The 18,352-nt window shown below is 30.6% G+C and overlaps 1 protein-coding gene across 1 annotated transcript; it reads right to left on the bottom strand.

Moving 5' to 3' along the window:
- Positions 1-14,940: 14,940 nt before the first annotated feature.
- Positions 14,941-16,682, bottom strand: LOC140060779 (forkhead box protein A2-like). The gene has a single exon (XM_072107126.1). The coding sequence runs from the start codon at positions 16,447-16,449 to the stop codon at positions 15,244-15,246; it is 1,206 nt and encodes a 401-aa protein (XP_071963227.1). The 5' UTR covers positions 16,450-16,682; the 3' UTR covers positions 14,941-15,243.
- Between the last annotated feature and the right edge of the window lie 1,670 nt (positions 16,683-18,352).

The following is an 18,352-nucleotide window of genomic DNA, read 5'->3' as shown; positions in this document are numbered from 1 at the left end:
AAATGAGGTTCGAGGAGCCATCGTGTATACTGTGACCCGGTTATGCTGTATACAGTTCAAATTATATCCCCAAACTTAAAGAAATCCATTATACAGGATTTTCAAAGACATTGTTTCCCCGACTACTCTGTACCATAATATAATTTTCTAGCTACGGTGTTGACTTAGAAATCGAACCCCGAGCAAACACGGCCGATGCTTAGTGCACAGTCTTTCATATCGACTCATCAATAACAAGCCTTCGGGAACATTAATTGAAACTTTAATCACTGTGTAAATGCAAACCCAATAATAACAACCACAAAATATCTGGTCTCTAGTTTATGTTACATTTTAATATTTGAAGTAAAATTTAACATTGCGAAACTGAATAAATTAGGGCCATCTGACCCATTTCTCCCATAATCCAAAACATTCCCCCTCCCCCACCCCACCCCTTCAGATTATGGAACATATATAAATATTACAGCATCAAATTAACGGTATCTTAAAATGCGTTTAATCTGTCTGTTATTCGTTCATTCATTCTTTAATTTCAGATATTTTATTGTATTCCTTTTAGTGCAAAATATAAAAAATGGATCAGCAGGCAGACTCACAAAAGTATGCCAGAATGGATATAGATCGCTTTCTGATGAGGGCAGTTACGTCATTGACCAAAATTACAAGTACAGCTTCTTAAACTAAATTTGTTAAAATAAACAATGTTTAAAATTATTCGAATATATTTAAAAAATCATATTTCTGCTCCCACGTTATGTTCTAATCACTGCGAAATAATTGATTTAAAAAAAAGACATCGATTGAAACATGTGCACGATTCTACAAACGCGAATTGAATTTATTTATTATACGGATTTTAAGAGGATATAATGTTTTTTATTACGGTGTTTTCAATACAATTAAATAATTAAGTGTTCTTATTATGTAAATTCAAAGCTGAATAGCTGTCATGTTCTTATATTCCAAACTGAACGAACGTCTCTCCATACGAAATGGACTTAACAATTCTGCCAAAGTCTAAGCATTTCATTTAGCTTCTAAATCCCATCGATAAAACCAAAGTTTGAACAATTATTTCACAGCAAGAACGTATAAATTAGCTCTTCATTCTGTCGTCATTATGTGTATTAGTTTTTTTTATTAGTTTTTTTTCTTCAGAAAGTTGAATAATGTGTTCTGTTATAAGATGTTTCTCTAATGCTGTACTGTATGTTAGTGTTGCCTGAATGCTCTGCACATTTTTGTGGCTGTTACTTTATCGTTTTGATTTAGCTTTTTGCTTATTTTATTTTGTATCTCCATTGAGATCAGCCACTGATATCCACAGCATTATCATTTTTGAGTGATATGCTTTTGGATTTAACTTTAATGAAATATTAAATCAAGCATGCGCAAAAACCAAACGAGTGCCTTAAAACTTATAATATTGCTTACTATTATTTAACAACAATTTCGCTATCGGGAAAATCTTGATCTGTGCCACACACATGCTCGCCCATCCCTTAGTGTATTACTTTTTATTGAAACTAATATACAAACTAACAAAGAGTTTTCGATGTCTGTAATGTTGTTTATCTAAATATTAATTATTTAAATCTAAATATTCATTATTTAGTTAAAATGCTTTCTTTTGTTGATCTGCTTTGAACCTGGTGACTGACCTCCTAAAATAAAACAAAGCGGAACCAAAAGTGAATGTCGAGTTTTATCTCTGTGAAGTGAGTTTCATATTTGAAAATTAACAGAGAATATGAAAATTATAAGTCAATTAATAATACCATAAATTTTCCCAGATTTGTATCATTTTATGTCTCTATAAAAAAAATATATAAAACCAGGGAATAATGTTATTTTTATCTTTTATTAACAATATTTAGTTTTGTTTCAAAGAATATTTTGTAATGAGTTCGGCGTTCTTTTTCAGTTAATTATGCGGGCGTACTTTTGGTTTGTTTTCATCATTGTTTCCAACATCATCAAAAACATTATGTATGTATGTGCGCGTACACTTTATATTTATCGTCAGGTTGACGCTCTTTCTATTGTTTCGTCGAATGACCAAATCATGTCACACCATGAGAAATACCACGACTGTTTCATTTATTGTAATTATTAAAAATTGCCTACTTATTAATAGATTTTGAGACCTCAAATTCCGTATCACTTTTTAACAAAGGCAATATTCTTTTTTAAAATGCTATTTGAATTTCGACAACACTGAACTGAAAACTATATACTTGTCGCGCGTATTAACGATAATTGTACGCGCGCGTAAACTATGTGTCTTGTAATAACTCGAATGAGAATGTGTATTATGTCACATGATGACGCTCCATACATTTGCCTCTCGACATAGAGCAACAGATAGGCTGCATCGATAATGAAAGAATTGACAATCAATCAATCAGTCAAGTCAGCTTTGTAGTGACCTACAGTCACGGTTTACAGTCGTACATGTATTTGCAATAAGGACAAAGGTGAAAATACAAAATGTCAATTTGTTATTGATCATCATTATCAAATAATGAAAAAATTAATAATAATAATAATACAAATTTTGTAGTAGGCCTAGACATTATAAGTCTGTTATTTGACTTTCCACACTGTGATGAGTTTTCACATTAAGTTGGGTAGTCACTCCATACCACAAGACCAATGGGGAACTTTTCTGGCGCGAAGTAATTAGACTAAAATCATACATTCATGCCGTGACGTCATCATTATAAGTTGAACCATGAACAACCCTAGAAGTGAGTGCAAGTATTTATCCTAATCCACCAGACCACAACTATATATTCTGGTGGTTTTTTTCAAGTGCGGTTTTCTATCAATTCATTTTGTATTACCTCCTTTTTACTTATTATGTAAATATCCAATTAAAAATCAAATATGACGTTTTACCCTTAGCCCTTAATGACCCCGAATGACCCTACTCATAATTAGGTATTCATTTTACTCCACACCCTTGCATCTACGTATACCCTCGGGCTTCGCAAAAAAAGATGTACATCCGTTTTAACTTTAACAAGTCCTGTATTATTGTTTGTCTTTTGGTGGCTTTCGATACCGGTAAAAATTATGGTATTCAAGTTTAGCTATACTAATTTTTTTTTATAAATAGCTCATGTTTACCAATGCACATTTCAGACACGATGTTTAGAGTCTGTAATATTACGTGCAGTAGGCCTACAGCAGTGCACATAAAGACGGATAGCGTATTTCAATATCCAAATCAGCCTTAGTCATATTCTTGTATGTATCATATTTAAAACCATTATAGGATAGCACGCAATTGATGTAATACTAATCATAATTTTTGTCAATTTTTAGATGTATTTTCTATCTAAAATGTTTATTTCTTGTAACATAATCCATATTTTTACTTTCGATTTTAAATTGTATGTAGGCCTATGATTGTTTATTTCTACCGATTTTATTTCTTGTTATATTTCTTTTGTTTAAATGAGGAATTTCTTAAACGGAAGAAACTTAAAACTCCCATGTATTGAATAATTTTAACTTTGCTTAGAAAAAAAACTTAAAACTTGTTAATTAAGTGAAATATTTTTGCTGAAGTCAGAACAGCCGGTACGAACATACTGTATTTGTATTACTTAAATCTTAGATAAAGAAATAAGTTAATTCATAATAAACTTCTTTAAAATCACATTTTACATAAATTAATAAATATTTCTTAACTTTTGACTTAAGCCCTTTCCTAAATTGAAAACAAATCTGGAAATTACACAAAAATAACAACAATAAGCAGCAACAAAACAACAATCGCAATTATGTCAATTACGACGAATAATCACATCCAATTTAACGAATTATTATTTCTTTTCAATGTTTATTATCCCTAATATCGACAATTCTCCGTCATCATTTCGTCATTATTTTGTGTATAATGTTTATTTGTTGACCAATGTCTAAACGTTATCTCAAATTGAATAGGTCGTTCACCCTTTAATGTTCTATGTTGCTGTTCTAAATTAGTACTAATATATTTGCGTGAAATACTGTACTTTACTGTTATTGTAGGCCTAACGGAAATGTTGATATTGCATTTTATAATATTATAAGCCTAATTTAATTTTAAAATGACAATGTTGTACAGTTCCAGTTTTTTTAAATGTAAAAATAAATAACGTGTATTCTTTGGTAATGTTAACCATTTTTCTTGTTTAAATTAAATTTATTTGTTTTTTTTTTTAAATCTTTTTTATACAGTATTTATTAGCTTTTGTAAATTTTCTTATAGGCGGAAGCCCTTTGGTTTTTTTTTCATTTTTGTCAATTATTGTTTTCATCCTTTAGTAAATGTTGAACGAATACATTTTTCCTTTATAAGATTATTTGAAAATCGACATTTAATATGTTGTTTCTTAAATGTTCCCAGTTGTGTTGTTCATATTATTGTATTTGTTTTTTTATACACAAGTTTAACTTGATTTAAACAAAAGCTCTTTCCATTTTTAGCTCCGATTCTACGAAAATTGTATAAGATTATAAAATGAAATTAAATTAAATGGTTTAATTTGATTTGATCTATTTCGATTCGAGTAAAAATACAGATAAAAACGAACAATCATTTTGTATGGTACCAGGTATAGCCCTCTAAATCCCCAAAAAGGAAGGGGTCCCCTCCCTTGTTATAGCAGCAGTAAACCCTGTGTTGTACCGGTAATACGTTACATTACAGCAGAGCTTGTCTACTTGCCATTGTTGTATCTTTCGACACGAATTCCCAGTAGAGATAAGATGCAAAGCGAGCTAAGAAGCTCAAATTATGCGTTGAATACATAATGTACTCAGTCCATCCATCTCTCACCATCTACTTACGGTACAACCCGAATATAAATCGAACGAAAATACAGTTTTTAAAACTCTTATGAAAATAGTTTATAATTTAATAAACAAGTATATAATCTGTACATTTAGATTGGATTTAATAAGATTAATTAATATATCTAAATTCGAGATTTTTCGTCGATTTCGTAGCTTAACAAAATAATATAAGTCAGCAATTTACGTTGTTTCGCATCGAATCAAACAAAGGGAAGATGTCGCCGAGTATATATACGTCTTTTGATTCTCTGAACATATTCTTTAAAAAACGAAATAGTTTTCTTTGTCCGTAGGTTATGTCTCATATTGCATTTGAATAGCTACGTGAATATTTCATTATGTTTTTAATTATAATATGTTTTTCTTGTTAATTTAATTTTCTTTATATGGATATAATATCATAAATAAAAGAATGAATATTATGGTCTAGGCTTATAAGCTAAATTCATATTATTTAGAATTAAATACTTAATAATAGAAACATATCGTAGTGTACAAGAGGGCCTGGCTTCGTCATTTTTGTTAATTTTGTACGCCTAATCGTTTGATTATATTATAGAATTGTATAATGTTATGCAATTTTAAAATAATTTATAATTCGGCCATCTTATGGATGCTTGTTTATATTCCTTTTATCTATTTTAAAAAATCTTTTTTATTTTCCAAAAAACAATGCAAATATAGAACGGTACGTTTAAAAAGAATATTCTTTTTATACTTGAGCAATATAGATAACCATTACATTGTGTTGTCTTTTTGTTTCTTTTCAGACCGGACTTATTTTTTATTCGACATGGGTCAAAGTCTACCTGTGATTGTATAATGAAAAATGCTAATAACATATTTCTAAACATACGTAATTTGTTAAATGACTGAACCATCGCTTATTCATGCAACAGAACTGGACTTTGGAACAGGAGTCAGCAATTGCCCATTGGTACACTGAATCAATAGCCGCCATATTGTTTAGTAAGAAGCCGGTTGATATTCAGAATCGGCTGAATGGTGATAGATAGATGGTGAACGATATTGCATAACACGGATAGCTTATGAAATTATTTTGCAAGGTTAAACTAAACACCCTTAATATAAATAATATGAATTTAGGTTTATGGAGACTATAACCCTATGAAACAAACTAGATTTAAACTTTTCACGTTAACCATTTAGTTATCCGAACAACAAATGCAATGTGCACGTGTACTTTAGAAAAGGCGCACAGAAAAGATTACGCCATTATGACCTGAAGAACAAATTTGTTGTTTAGTGCTGTCTATGTTTGTACCGTACAGTAGAGTAGCAGCAAATAATATATTGCAGCCTATTATTTATTTATTTATGTCTGTCATACTTGGATATTGCTATGTATGAGGTATGAGCAATATGTGTAGGCATAGAGCACCGAATATTCCTTTCTTGGAAACTAGTATCTCTATTGATAATTAGTAGGCCTGTACTATATCAACGAAATACTAATATAAGCAATAAAAATGGAGTTGAACATAATGTTATATTTTATTATTATTAAATTGTCACATTGTTTTATTATTGCATTTCATTTTCATGTTGCCTTGGGTCACATATTGTAATTAAAAAACAATAACAAGATTTGAACTCAACACAAGAATGAATATGTGATCCGCGCAAACGCAACGTGCACGTAATGCTTACGTTAAAATATGTGCACGTTGGATGTATCTCTATAACCTAATGAATAATTATTAAGAACCAAACAGACTGTACAGTAACATTCGGTTACAAACTGTTTTTATCAGGGTGTCAATCTAATATCGATAACCTGACGGCCTGCTGGCTAATAACCTTCTTGATTTTTGATTGTTCTAATAAGGTCTTGAAATTGTGGTTCACAATACCGGAACAACAATACCCATAACAGAACCTGTTCCATGTTTTTGTGTTAAGGGTTACAGGGGTCATTACAGGTCAAACCACCACCCAAAACAATATGGAAAAATATGGAATGAGGTTTGAACAAATTTCTTTTGGTTTCTATTTAAAAATTCGTTGATTTTAAAAAGGTCTAGACATGGTGAAGCAATGAGATTCCCAAAATAAAACATCAAATCACATCTAATCTGATAAAATTTGTTAATTAAAAGAAACAAATAAATGGAAAATTGGGTAATTCAACTGGAAGCTCAACATTCTGTGTCTTTCATTTATCAGGACCAAGATTTGTTTTTCATTTATCAGGACCAAGATTTGTTTTTCATTTATCAGGACCAAGATTTGTTTTTCATTTATCAGGACCAAGATTTGTTTTTCATTTATCAGGACCAAGACTTGTTTTTCATTTATCAGGACCAAGACTTGTTTTTCATTTATCAGGACCAAGATTTGTTTTTCATTTATCAGGACCAAGACTTGTTTTTCATTTATCAGGACCAAGACTTGTTTTTCATTGATCAGGACCAATACTTGTCGATATCGTCGATATATTACTTTATTATAATATTTAATGACTTCTATTTTACAATAAATTTAGGAATAGGCCTATGTCAGTATTTGGTTTTTTTTCTGTTAAAGATGTATATATCCTCCACATTTGCAGTTTTAATAATAAAGTCAGAGCCACTTCTGTAGGAAAAAACGATCAAAAATAATCATTTCACTTATAAAGACACAGCAAAAAGAATTAACTAAAGATCATTGTCTGACAGACGACAGACTTTATATTTTTGCTTTAAATTACAGTATTTTAGGTAAAATTTATTTCCGATCCTTGGTCAAAGTGAATTTGTCATTTTGGTACATATTGAGAATCAGAAAGCCGAAGCTAAATAATGCTTACGACAAAAACATCCAACAACATTTAGGCGTAAGTATGATCTCACATACCTATATTATCCGATCGTTTCTGGGGCGCGTTTCACGCACATTTAGGATTATTATTATTAAACGTTAACGTTGTTAACGTTTTCCGTCTTCCGACATTACGCTTTCCACAATTTGTTTCCATTTTTTTCTGTTTATGGCAGGATGGTTTGTTATTGTGTTAGTTAGTTATTAGTGTCTAATAGTCCTTGTAAGTCTTTCTTTATTTGATTCATCCAGTTATTTCTTGGTCTTCCTACGGGTCGTTTTACTTTCCTGTTAGTTTCCTTCATTGTTATTATTAGACTCTAATTAATTTAAAGTCTAAAGAATATTCACACGTATTTTTCCTAAATATACCAAATAGATAATTAACACAGAGATATTATTAACATGTGTTCCTTTATGTTGAGTTTATTCGCTTGAGTATCGTTTAGGTTTAACTTCTTTGTCACACACGCGATAACAATCTTTTAGTCTGTAATTTAACGCCACTTATACTGCCAGAATATAACTAATGCAATAACTCGTGTAATAAATAAAATAAAACATTTCAATTGCTGGTGTTAGTAGTTCGAAATGTTTGCACAATAGGTTATGACTTCTCAAGTAGATTTTTATGTAACTTGTTATGAACATTTGCAGCTGGTTTCACCTTAAATGAACTGATACTGAGCATGCCTATTGAAGTTTTGGATATAGTTATTTAATATTTTATAGTATTACCCGCGCCGACACCGACTTCTCTAAAGTTCCGGTAGTAAATAGGCCTAATATCAAAACATTTTCATATTACGCAGTTTATTAAAGGCGGTTCACGAGTTGACGTAGCCGATCGCATTTGACGATTTGCTATGTTGGCATGATCAAGCTATACACGTAGGGCCTAATAGGCAATTTCTGCATTTATTTACAAAATGTGTTTGCATGGACCTACTACAGTGTTTCATAAAGAAACAACTTGTTTGTCTTATACTAATTGTTTGTTGTTTTTCTTTAAAGAGACTATAGCAATTACCTCCTATTGCCGCCATATTAATTTCTTTTTTAAGATAGTACCGTAAATATAACAGATATTATTAAATAATTCAATGAAATTATTAATTAATTGTTTTAGGTAAAATAAAAAAGTGTATATTTTTTTTATTACACCGTTTAGGCTTATATTTTACATACCATAACCAAGAAACATAGGACTGGCCATAGTTGATAGTTCATTGAAAGAGAAACAGCATTGTTTTCTGTAGGCATATTGAAGTTATCAAATAATAAATTGTCTAAAAGGGTGCTCTTAAAACCAGTACCTAATGTGTGTATTCTATGACATCATGACGAGGTTACGAATTTATAACGTGCTGTTTCATAACCAATACAGATACGATACAATATTATTTATTGTCATTTTAACAACAAGCACAAGTGAAATTTGGTTGGTTGAATAAAAAAAAGCGTCGTAACCAGTAATTTTAAATAGTTTTGAGCAACTTGCTATTAAATACGAATTGAATTATAAATAAATGATTGTCGGCAGCATTTATTGTTTTGTTTCAAATTGATATCAGTCTACCAGTTTGGCTAAGCTTTAAGAATTTTAGAGGCTAATTCCGATGATTTTACTGGCCCTCTTTACAATTTTAGCTAGTTTGTATTTTAACACATGACTAAACGCTCATACAGTTTAAAATAAAATACATAAATTATATTTCAATATAAAACATAATTCCTTTGTATTTAGTCAGTAATTTAGTGATTAATAACGACAAAATGGAAGCCGAATACGACATGCGTCGATTTGAAAACAAAACCAAACGTTAACGAAATGGTTACTTTGTGACGCGCGAGCGATAATAAAAGCAATGTACTTACCAAATACGTTAAATTAAGATGTTTTACATGTTTTTAAACATTGTGAATCTAATATGATGTTCCTTGTGTGTCTTTCAGCCACGTACTGACTAGAAATAGAACGCTAGAAAACGCACTATGTCTGTGTACAGAGCAGTTAAACACACAAAAATGTAATCACACAGAAAGTGTGTTTATTCAAGAAGGCACATTGCACTACACACAAACAAACTACAAATCTAACTAGAATATCTGCAATATTTTACCAATTTTAAACGCTTTCTAACATTAAAACTATTTAGCTATCTTTCGATCACATTATTATGTTATTTAGATATATAATTGTTGAGTTAAACGGTAGAATTATCCGCTACATATTGCGGTGTTCTAGTCTGAATTGAGGCCCTCGGGGAAGAGGCTAGTTTCATTTGTATTCGGCTGTGTTTTGCTTGTGGCGTCCGTATCTATTTAAACGCTAAGAATAGATGGCAAACAAAAGTACCAGGTGTTGCAATAATAACAATTATCCAGCCGTTTAATTATATTTTGGAAAATAGTATAACTTGTATAAAATAATAGAAAATCTACTGCTTAAAGGCAAACACTATATTTAGGTGTAAAGCAGCAAAGTGAATTATTAGTATAAGCTTATAGTTATTTATGATAATGTTCATTTAAATAGGCTTCTACAATATTGTTTCTTATAAAAATTGCACTATTAAAATATTTATCATTATCCTTTATTTTTAATATTTCAATGACAAATCATTAGCCTTATTTATTTATATTATTAATTATATATTATAATATATCGTATAAGGCGTCTTAATTTACCAACAATTCATAATATAAAATCCATAATTTATAAGGTATTTTTTTTTACAAAGAAAACAATTGAAAAATAAAACCCAACTTAAAGTCATTTTTATCTACGTATTTTGTAGGTGGTAACAGCAGTAATTAATTACCGTTATAAAAAATAGATATTATAAGATCATTTAATTATTTTCGTTACAACTTCTATAAATACATATTAATATGCCTTTGATTCGTATTTGTTATAATTTCTCTTTAAAAACATATTAATGTTTCTTGGTATTTGGACATAGTCGTGTGAACATGGCACATGGTATCAATATGTAGGTGAAATGCATGATACGGTATCAAACAAAACTTTATGGCGATGTATTCGGCCTATTATTTCAGGTCCTTCTATCAACATGCCTTCAACTTAATGTTCATTTTATCTTACAGGATAATAAATACTATTAACTATTATGTAGACTGAATTCGAATTGTATACAATATGAAAAATAATATTTTGAAACCTGGTCACTGGTATTTTTATTTCTATATTCCATTGATTGTTTATTATTACATTGCTTATTACAACTAGCTACACATGATGCACAAAATATTACTTAGGCCTATAGTTTAGACTATGAAGGTATGATTTATTTTAATTATTATTAATTTAATTAATTGATATATACCTCCATTCTTAGACCTAATGAAACATTGTATATTTATTCAGTATTTTATTATTCAACTTCTGTACTTCATTTTTTTTTCTAATTACTATTAAAAGTCAAGTGTTATTTTTCATTGTTAATCAGCTACACTTATAATCACTATTCTATATTATTTTATTAATATTACATTATAGTTTTTTGTGTGTATAAATCACTGTACTATACATTATTTGGTTATCGTTATTATGATTGATTGAAGTTTGCAAGAAACAACATAGGCCTATTCACCAACAGTACGGTATTTACAGTACTAACCGGTCAGACACAACGAATAATATATTATTTTAAAACAGGGTTTATAAATAATACTATTGATTTAATCAACAACATATAGTTAAATGTTATTCTCAAATTCACATTACTATTAATAATTGTTTGACTAAATTCAGCATTTGTATATAGGCCTACAAATGTTTTGATCTACGGTAGGCTACTCAAGTTTAAACTTAATTTGACACTGGGATATTTTCAGACATGCCTACACCATGCTCAAGCACTAATTCGGGTGATAGCAATTACTACAATAAAATATACATACCTTAAATAATATAATGTATAAATGGTATAAAAATAAGTCTACTAATCATCCAAATAAAATGGAAGTATAATCCGAGAGAGTTGGTTGTAAATTGCGTGTGTCCTTTGTGAATATTTACAGTTGGACTGTTTCACTTGTACTTTGTGCTAAGAACTGTATCCGTTGAGACCGAATTACAAACAAGTATATGAACTAATATTTAACATCTCCTCCAATGTAAATGAATGTTGCTTTTGATATATAAGATTTGATTTTCGTTATATTTGTTGACTCTCAGCAAAGAAGAGCCGAGCAATTTGAGATTGAGATACTTGTTTATCTGTAAATGTTTGTCAGTATACAAAAGTATCGCATGTTGTTGATTTTGGCGACGAATAAACGCAGATGTAATTCGTTTTAGGGTCGTCTATTTACATTTGGAATAAAATATTTACAAATATGTGACAATCATTTAAAGTATATTAATAGATCAATATATAATAGATTAACACATTTTCTAATCGGCCATTTTATAATGTAATGATAATCTATCTGTGTGACTTTACTCTTCCATTTTCTTTTCTTCTGTCTAGGCCTATACGCGTGTATTTCAGACTCATGGCGAGTTCCTATATCGTTAGTTATAAAATAGGCCTCTAATAGCGCTAATTAAAAAATAAAATAGGTCTAAAAAATAATTATTTTGTTGTTTCGAATTGGATTCAATTAATTTGTAATGAATTCTACATATCATGTTAACAAAATGAACTTAAAACAACGTTCGGTTTTCTCGGTTTCGTTACGCTGGTTATAACAAATCATAAATTAAAATATATTATAATTGTATTATTCTAAATTGACTGCAAAATAAAAAATATTATACATTTTATCATAGAATAATATTTTATATTATCATGATAACTAAATTTTTTAACATGTTTTAAATAGAGGCCTATACGTGTATTACACATATGGTATATATTATATGTATTAGATATTTGAAATACAATCTTTAAGGGACTTTTGAAATTTAAAAAAAATTTAAAAAACTGTTTGCAGCAACAAGAACAATTTAAAGAATTTTGTGTGAATGCATTCGTTGATATTTGTTATTCTGTGTCATGATGACCTGCGATCATTCAACACTGACTTGTTTCGGTAACCTTACCTTAATGATTATCGGTTGACGAATTTCGGAAAAATAACAGAAATATAGACCTAAGCCTACCATCAACACATTCCTAAACAATCTAAAACTACTATAAAATGTTATTTTAGATAAGTTAAATAATTAAATTATATTATTAGACATATAGTTGATTAGGCCTATGTTCTTTTATTATTTTATTTTTAAAGCGTTTCAAACAAGCCTCGCACGCCTACATATTTTGAAACTGTTTAGGCCTTAATAGCAAATATGCCTAACACTATCATGCGATTTCATTTTAAATGTTTAAATTATTGATAACCAATAATAAATACATTAATCATGTAAAATGTCTTTGATTCGACAAGGTCAACGATACAGGACCAACTTTGCAATCATCAAAATGCCAAAATAATTATTCATTTTGAGTTTTATCATAAACTGAGGTCGCATTTATCTAATGTTATCAACTTGATCGACCTTTATCGATAATCTCACGATGACCACGGTATATAATGTCCTCTTCCGGTATTTAATAGGTAACTTATAAAAGTTAGCACACCTACTTAAAATAAATCACTTGATAAAGCATTTTAATGTTTGCATAATAAAGTAATGAAAATAGTAAGAGAGTATACAAATTTGTATTATAATGTGGTACCGTAAAAAAATAAGAAAGAAAAGAAATGACAATTCAGGAAAGTACCGGTAACCATTTATTTTTTAGGGCTAGCTTACTTTTATTATCATACAGACAGGTAAATGATAAACAGTAATAGAACAACAATATACATAATATAATATTAGGTGTTTTTTTTCAATTAAAAATGAAGTGTAATAGTAATAATAACCAATAATTCACGAATATACAGTATTTTGTAATTAAATTTGTTTTTTTATGTTTCAAATTTGTAAACAGTTATTTGAAAAGAAATATTATTATTGTTTGTTCGTTCTTCGTGGTCGCTCACTGTCTCAATCGCGTAAATAAATATTTGCAATTATTCTATGAATAATTTGCCAAAGTCTGATGTACTTGTTGACCTGATATTTTTGCGCGCAATTCAATCGAGAACAGACAAGAATATTCAAACTACCATTTAATATCAATTTGGATAAGAGAAATTATGATACGGTTTGATATTTAAAAGATATAAAAAGTTCGTATAAAAAGGATTGGTCGATTGATTATCTTATTAAGTCATATATTTAAATATATATTAAATATTAGAATATTATATTTCTATATGAACACAAAAAATAACAAATACAGTTTGAAATATTTTCAATTATAATGCCTTGCCCCACTTTTTCATAGTTTGTTAAATATCATCGTCTGTTTTATATTGTCGTCTGTTTCGGCATTTAAGAAGTGAAGCAAGTCACATTATATTAATGAAGCAAAGGTTTGCCAATTTTGTTTTCGAAGTTTGTTTTTTAACAATAAAGTACAGTAATCAAATAGTTCGGAACATTAGACATGTCCACACTGCCGGTTACAAACAGGAAGTAATGAGTTTATCACTTTTTTATATACAAATTTCGAAGCGTCGATAAAACTGGTTGAGAAACAATCTTTGTGCTGTAATCAGATCAATCAATAAAAAAAAAAAAAAGACTTTTAAAGACACAAAATAAACATTTTTTTGAAAGATTTTTTGTCTTTTATTCATAAGAATGGCATGATCTATTTAAAATAATCAATAATTATTTATCTTAAACTAATTCAGCAAGAAATTCATTCAGAAATTGATTTAAATAAACAATGGTAATAATCAACAGATAACAATCATGAATAATGATGGGATGTCAAGGTTCGAGAGACACATTTAAATCAAGGTATATGACAACAAGTGATTTGTTTTGGCACTATTTTACATCAGTCTAAAAGACACACTTACGATTCAAAATTACTAAAAGTATTGACTGGAATGTTTCCCAAAAGTATACCATCTAAAATGAAATCTAAAAAATAAAGTTCAACAACTTCATTAATATTTATCTTCAATATTGCAAACAATTATGCGAGTTAAAATCTATAGGTAGCAGTGAACATTCTCTGCAGCACATATACAAATTGATTACTAAAAGTAAAAAAGTTCTACACGGATATTTTTACAATTTACTAAATTTAACATTCTTACTAAAACTAACTCGATAAAACCGAGTTCGGACGTGTTTACCTAAAGATTTAGTTTTGTGAGTTTCTGAAGTTTTAGCTAAGTTTTAGAAGTAAATAATATCTTTGGCACATATAAAGAAACCCCACAGCTAAATGCAAGTAAATTTAAAGTCTTTGGCATTAGCTTTAGCTCGCTTTCTTTGGGTTTTAGGGAACAACTTCGTTTTATAAAATTCACAAAACACGAGCTTTTTGCTTACCAACTGAAGTTGTATAGATAACCGCTCATACAAATAAACAAATGATTGTCAAGGTAACAATTTGGTAACCAACGGCGAATAAAATCACAATTAGCACCATTTTTACATAAAATGTTCAATAAAAATTCTACAGTTTATATTTGTTGATGATGGTTAGCCTGGGCTGTAGTGAGTTGGCTGTATGTAACATCATTTGGCGCGGAATAGTCCATAGTAGCTTTAGCCATCTGTACAGATCCTGTCATGCCAGCCATAGCATTATACGGATACCCCAAAACTTCGTATCCTTTCACGTCGTATTTTTGTTCAGGTGATATGATACTGTTAATAGAGAATGGATGGGTAAAAGACGGGTGCTGTCCCATGACAGAGTGCATCGGGTGGTGCATTGGTAAATGCATGGCTGGCATCTGACTTGGGCCTAGTGGACGGTTTGAAGGCATGTTCATATGATTAGGCGTCATCGATTGTACTGGTTCCTCTTTTGGTAATTGTTGGACCTGTTGCTGTTGGTGCTGCTGAGGTGAATGCATGTTAGGGTCGCTGTTTGAATCTAAGTGATGTGTTGGTGATGTCGTGGTACTTACGGAATCTGTAAGCCTGCTACCTTCAGAATTTGCGATATCTTCTCCGTTTGACGATGACTTTGGTTGTCTGTGTTCTTTTTTGATACATTTGAAACGCTTCTGACGGCGAAGGTAACACCCGTTTTCAAACATGTTTCCAGCGTCTGGATGCAGTGTCCAAAAACTTCCTTTTCCGGGACGGTCGGGTGTTCTAGGAACTTTTAAAAAACAGTCATTGAAAGAAAGACTATGGCGGATTGAATTTTGCCATCTTTGTTGATTCTGGCGGTAGAATGGAAAGAGATCCATAATAAATTGGTAAATGTCGCTCAATGTTACCATCTTTTGCGGCGATTGCTGGATAGCCATCGTGATGAGAGAGATGTACGAATAAGGTGGTTTAGCGTGCGTGTACGATCGTCTGTATGTTTTTTCGGCGCGTGCACGATTGAGATCTGCCGCCTGCGCTTGTGCAAGACGCATACTCATTGAATTGTTCATCGGATTCATCTGTGTCATGTTCATCGCCTGCATTGATGTCATCGTATTCATGGCATTCATTCCCATTCCATGTGGAGTCATTCCATTAATGTTTCCTTGCATCGTACCCATGGTATTCATGGGGGACATTGACATCGTCATAGATCCCATTCCTGTGGAATGAGGACCGGTACTGCTAGCATAAGTGTTCATGCCTCCCATCGCATTCATATGCCCCATACTGTTCATATTCACGGGCGACGCACTTGGATATCCTGGCTTTGGTGAAATCATACTTGTTTCTGTCGTCCTGGCCTGGTTGTTGACTATTTGCCTGGGGATGCCCAACACTCAATATTCAAGTGAATTTCTCGTCTTTGTACACAAGCAGCCACTTCTATGATTACACACCAAACAGTTTTTCAAACTCAGGTTTTATGTATAGTGAGCAAAGTACGTTTTGAATCCGTTGTGTACTCACAACTTGCAGTCAAATGATCGCTGTTAAGTGACCCCGTAAGTAAATAACCGGCAATTAATTAGTCCCTCCCCCGCCTATTGTAGCTACGTCAACCGACCGAGCCATCTCATTCGTCAATTACGTCTCCTTTATCATACAACACCCAATTACAATGCGTGTATTGTGTCCGCGTCACTTTTTTAAAGGTGTCCGTCACTGTGTTTTAAACTTACTTATCTTGTTGTAGTATAATAAGAATTAGCGGCACCGAAAACCCCCAAACGACACCGCAAAAAGCAACAGGAAAAATAGAAGAGATATGTCGGTGATATTTGCGGTGATTTTCAATTTGCTTAGCCAACCAAATGATCACATCAATTTGTGTATACAATACATGAATTAGGCTATATTAATTGGTGTATTAAAGTTGTTTATTAAATATTGGCTTTTGAACACGAGACTGAAAACCATATATTTTTACATTTCGTTACATTTATACGACCGTTCAAAATAAGGCTACCGGTATAAATGTATTATAAATTAAAAAACTAACTTACTGTGGCTACATTCAAATTGGAAAGATTTAAATTTTAACATTTTATATTACTTTACTTTTACTGTTGATATTATCATACCACCGTTCTAAATTAAAAAAATAAAATAAAAACTCTTTTTTTCGCAGTATAAATGGAAATAAATTCGCTATTACAGTAAAACTGTTGTTCATGACATGATTGCATTTGTGTTATGTAATAAACGAATTTTATATTTTCTTTCAAGAAAAATATTATTTAATTGTACCGTATTAATTTAATAGATCTCACTAAATTATAAAACGAGTTTCATGTTAAATAAATATGATTTTAAATTGTTTCACCACTCTATAGGCCTATTCAGACATTTAAAACTAAAAATGATTGAGAATCTGATGGGATATTTTTAGCTTTCTGTTGTAAACACCTGAATTGAATTCCTATGCCACGATGTTCATTATCTAACATAGAAGATTATCTCCACTCTTCCTTCCATATTATGCACAAACACGTATAAATATCGTCATATTAGCACTCTTAACTTTTCACACAATTAGTGGATTTAGACCACTCCGTTTTGTTCTTCTATTGTCACTCGATTAGAGGTGAATTTTACTCAAAATAACTTAATTAATTCCCATGTTTAAGTACTTTTCAAACATTGTTAACGAATTAACGGTGTACCGAACAGGTGTCGTAAATGCTGTGTTACATACAGCAAAAGGTGTCTTAAAACATGAAACTCTCTGCTTAAACCATGGAGCTATAACAAATGGAGCTGTTTATAGCTCCATGCTTAAACAACAGTTCATATCATTCCAAACCGAGAAGATCGCATTACGTAAACATATCGAGGGCGTGGGTATTAGAAGCATGGCCCATTGTGTCTTTATTGCAACAATCACTTAATGATTTATAAATGTTTATGAAAATAAAATAATAACTCATAAAATACAACGTATATTGGATTAGATTTTATACTGCTTTATATTAATCAATTCAATAAAGCAACCGAACAAATTTAGAATTGTTGTTGATTACGGTATATTATGTCACTTGATGTATTGTCCCCAGAAATGAAGATTTATAAAATCGACTTTGTATAGGTCATTAATGAAGTTATTCCATAAAAAACGAACAAAAAATATGATTTCACTTATAATAAGACAACATAAACAGTTAAATTTAACCCAAAAAATAATTG

This window comes from Antedon mediterranea, chromosome 10 (genome assembly GCF_964355755.1).
Source record: "Antedon mediterranea chromosome 10, ecAntMedi1.1, whole genome shotgun sequence".
NCBI lineage: Eukaryota > Metazoa > Echinodermata > Crinoidea > Comatulida > Antedonidae > Antedon > Antedon mediterranea.
This window is presented reverse-complemented; position numbering and strand designations above follow the sequence as displayed.

What these genes read in the sequence shown, in the direction of transcription:
- LOC140060779 (XM_072107126.1), bottom strand. Translation starts at nt 16,449, where the DNA reads ATGATTTCACCAAAGCCAGGATATCCAAGTGCGTCGCCCGTGAATATG.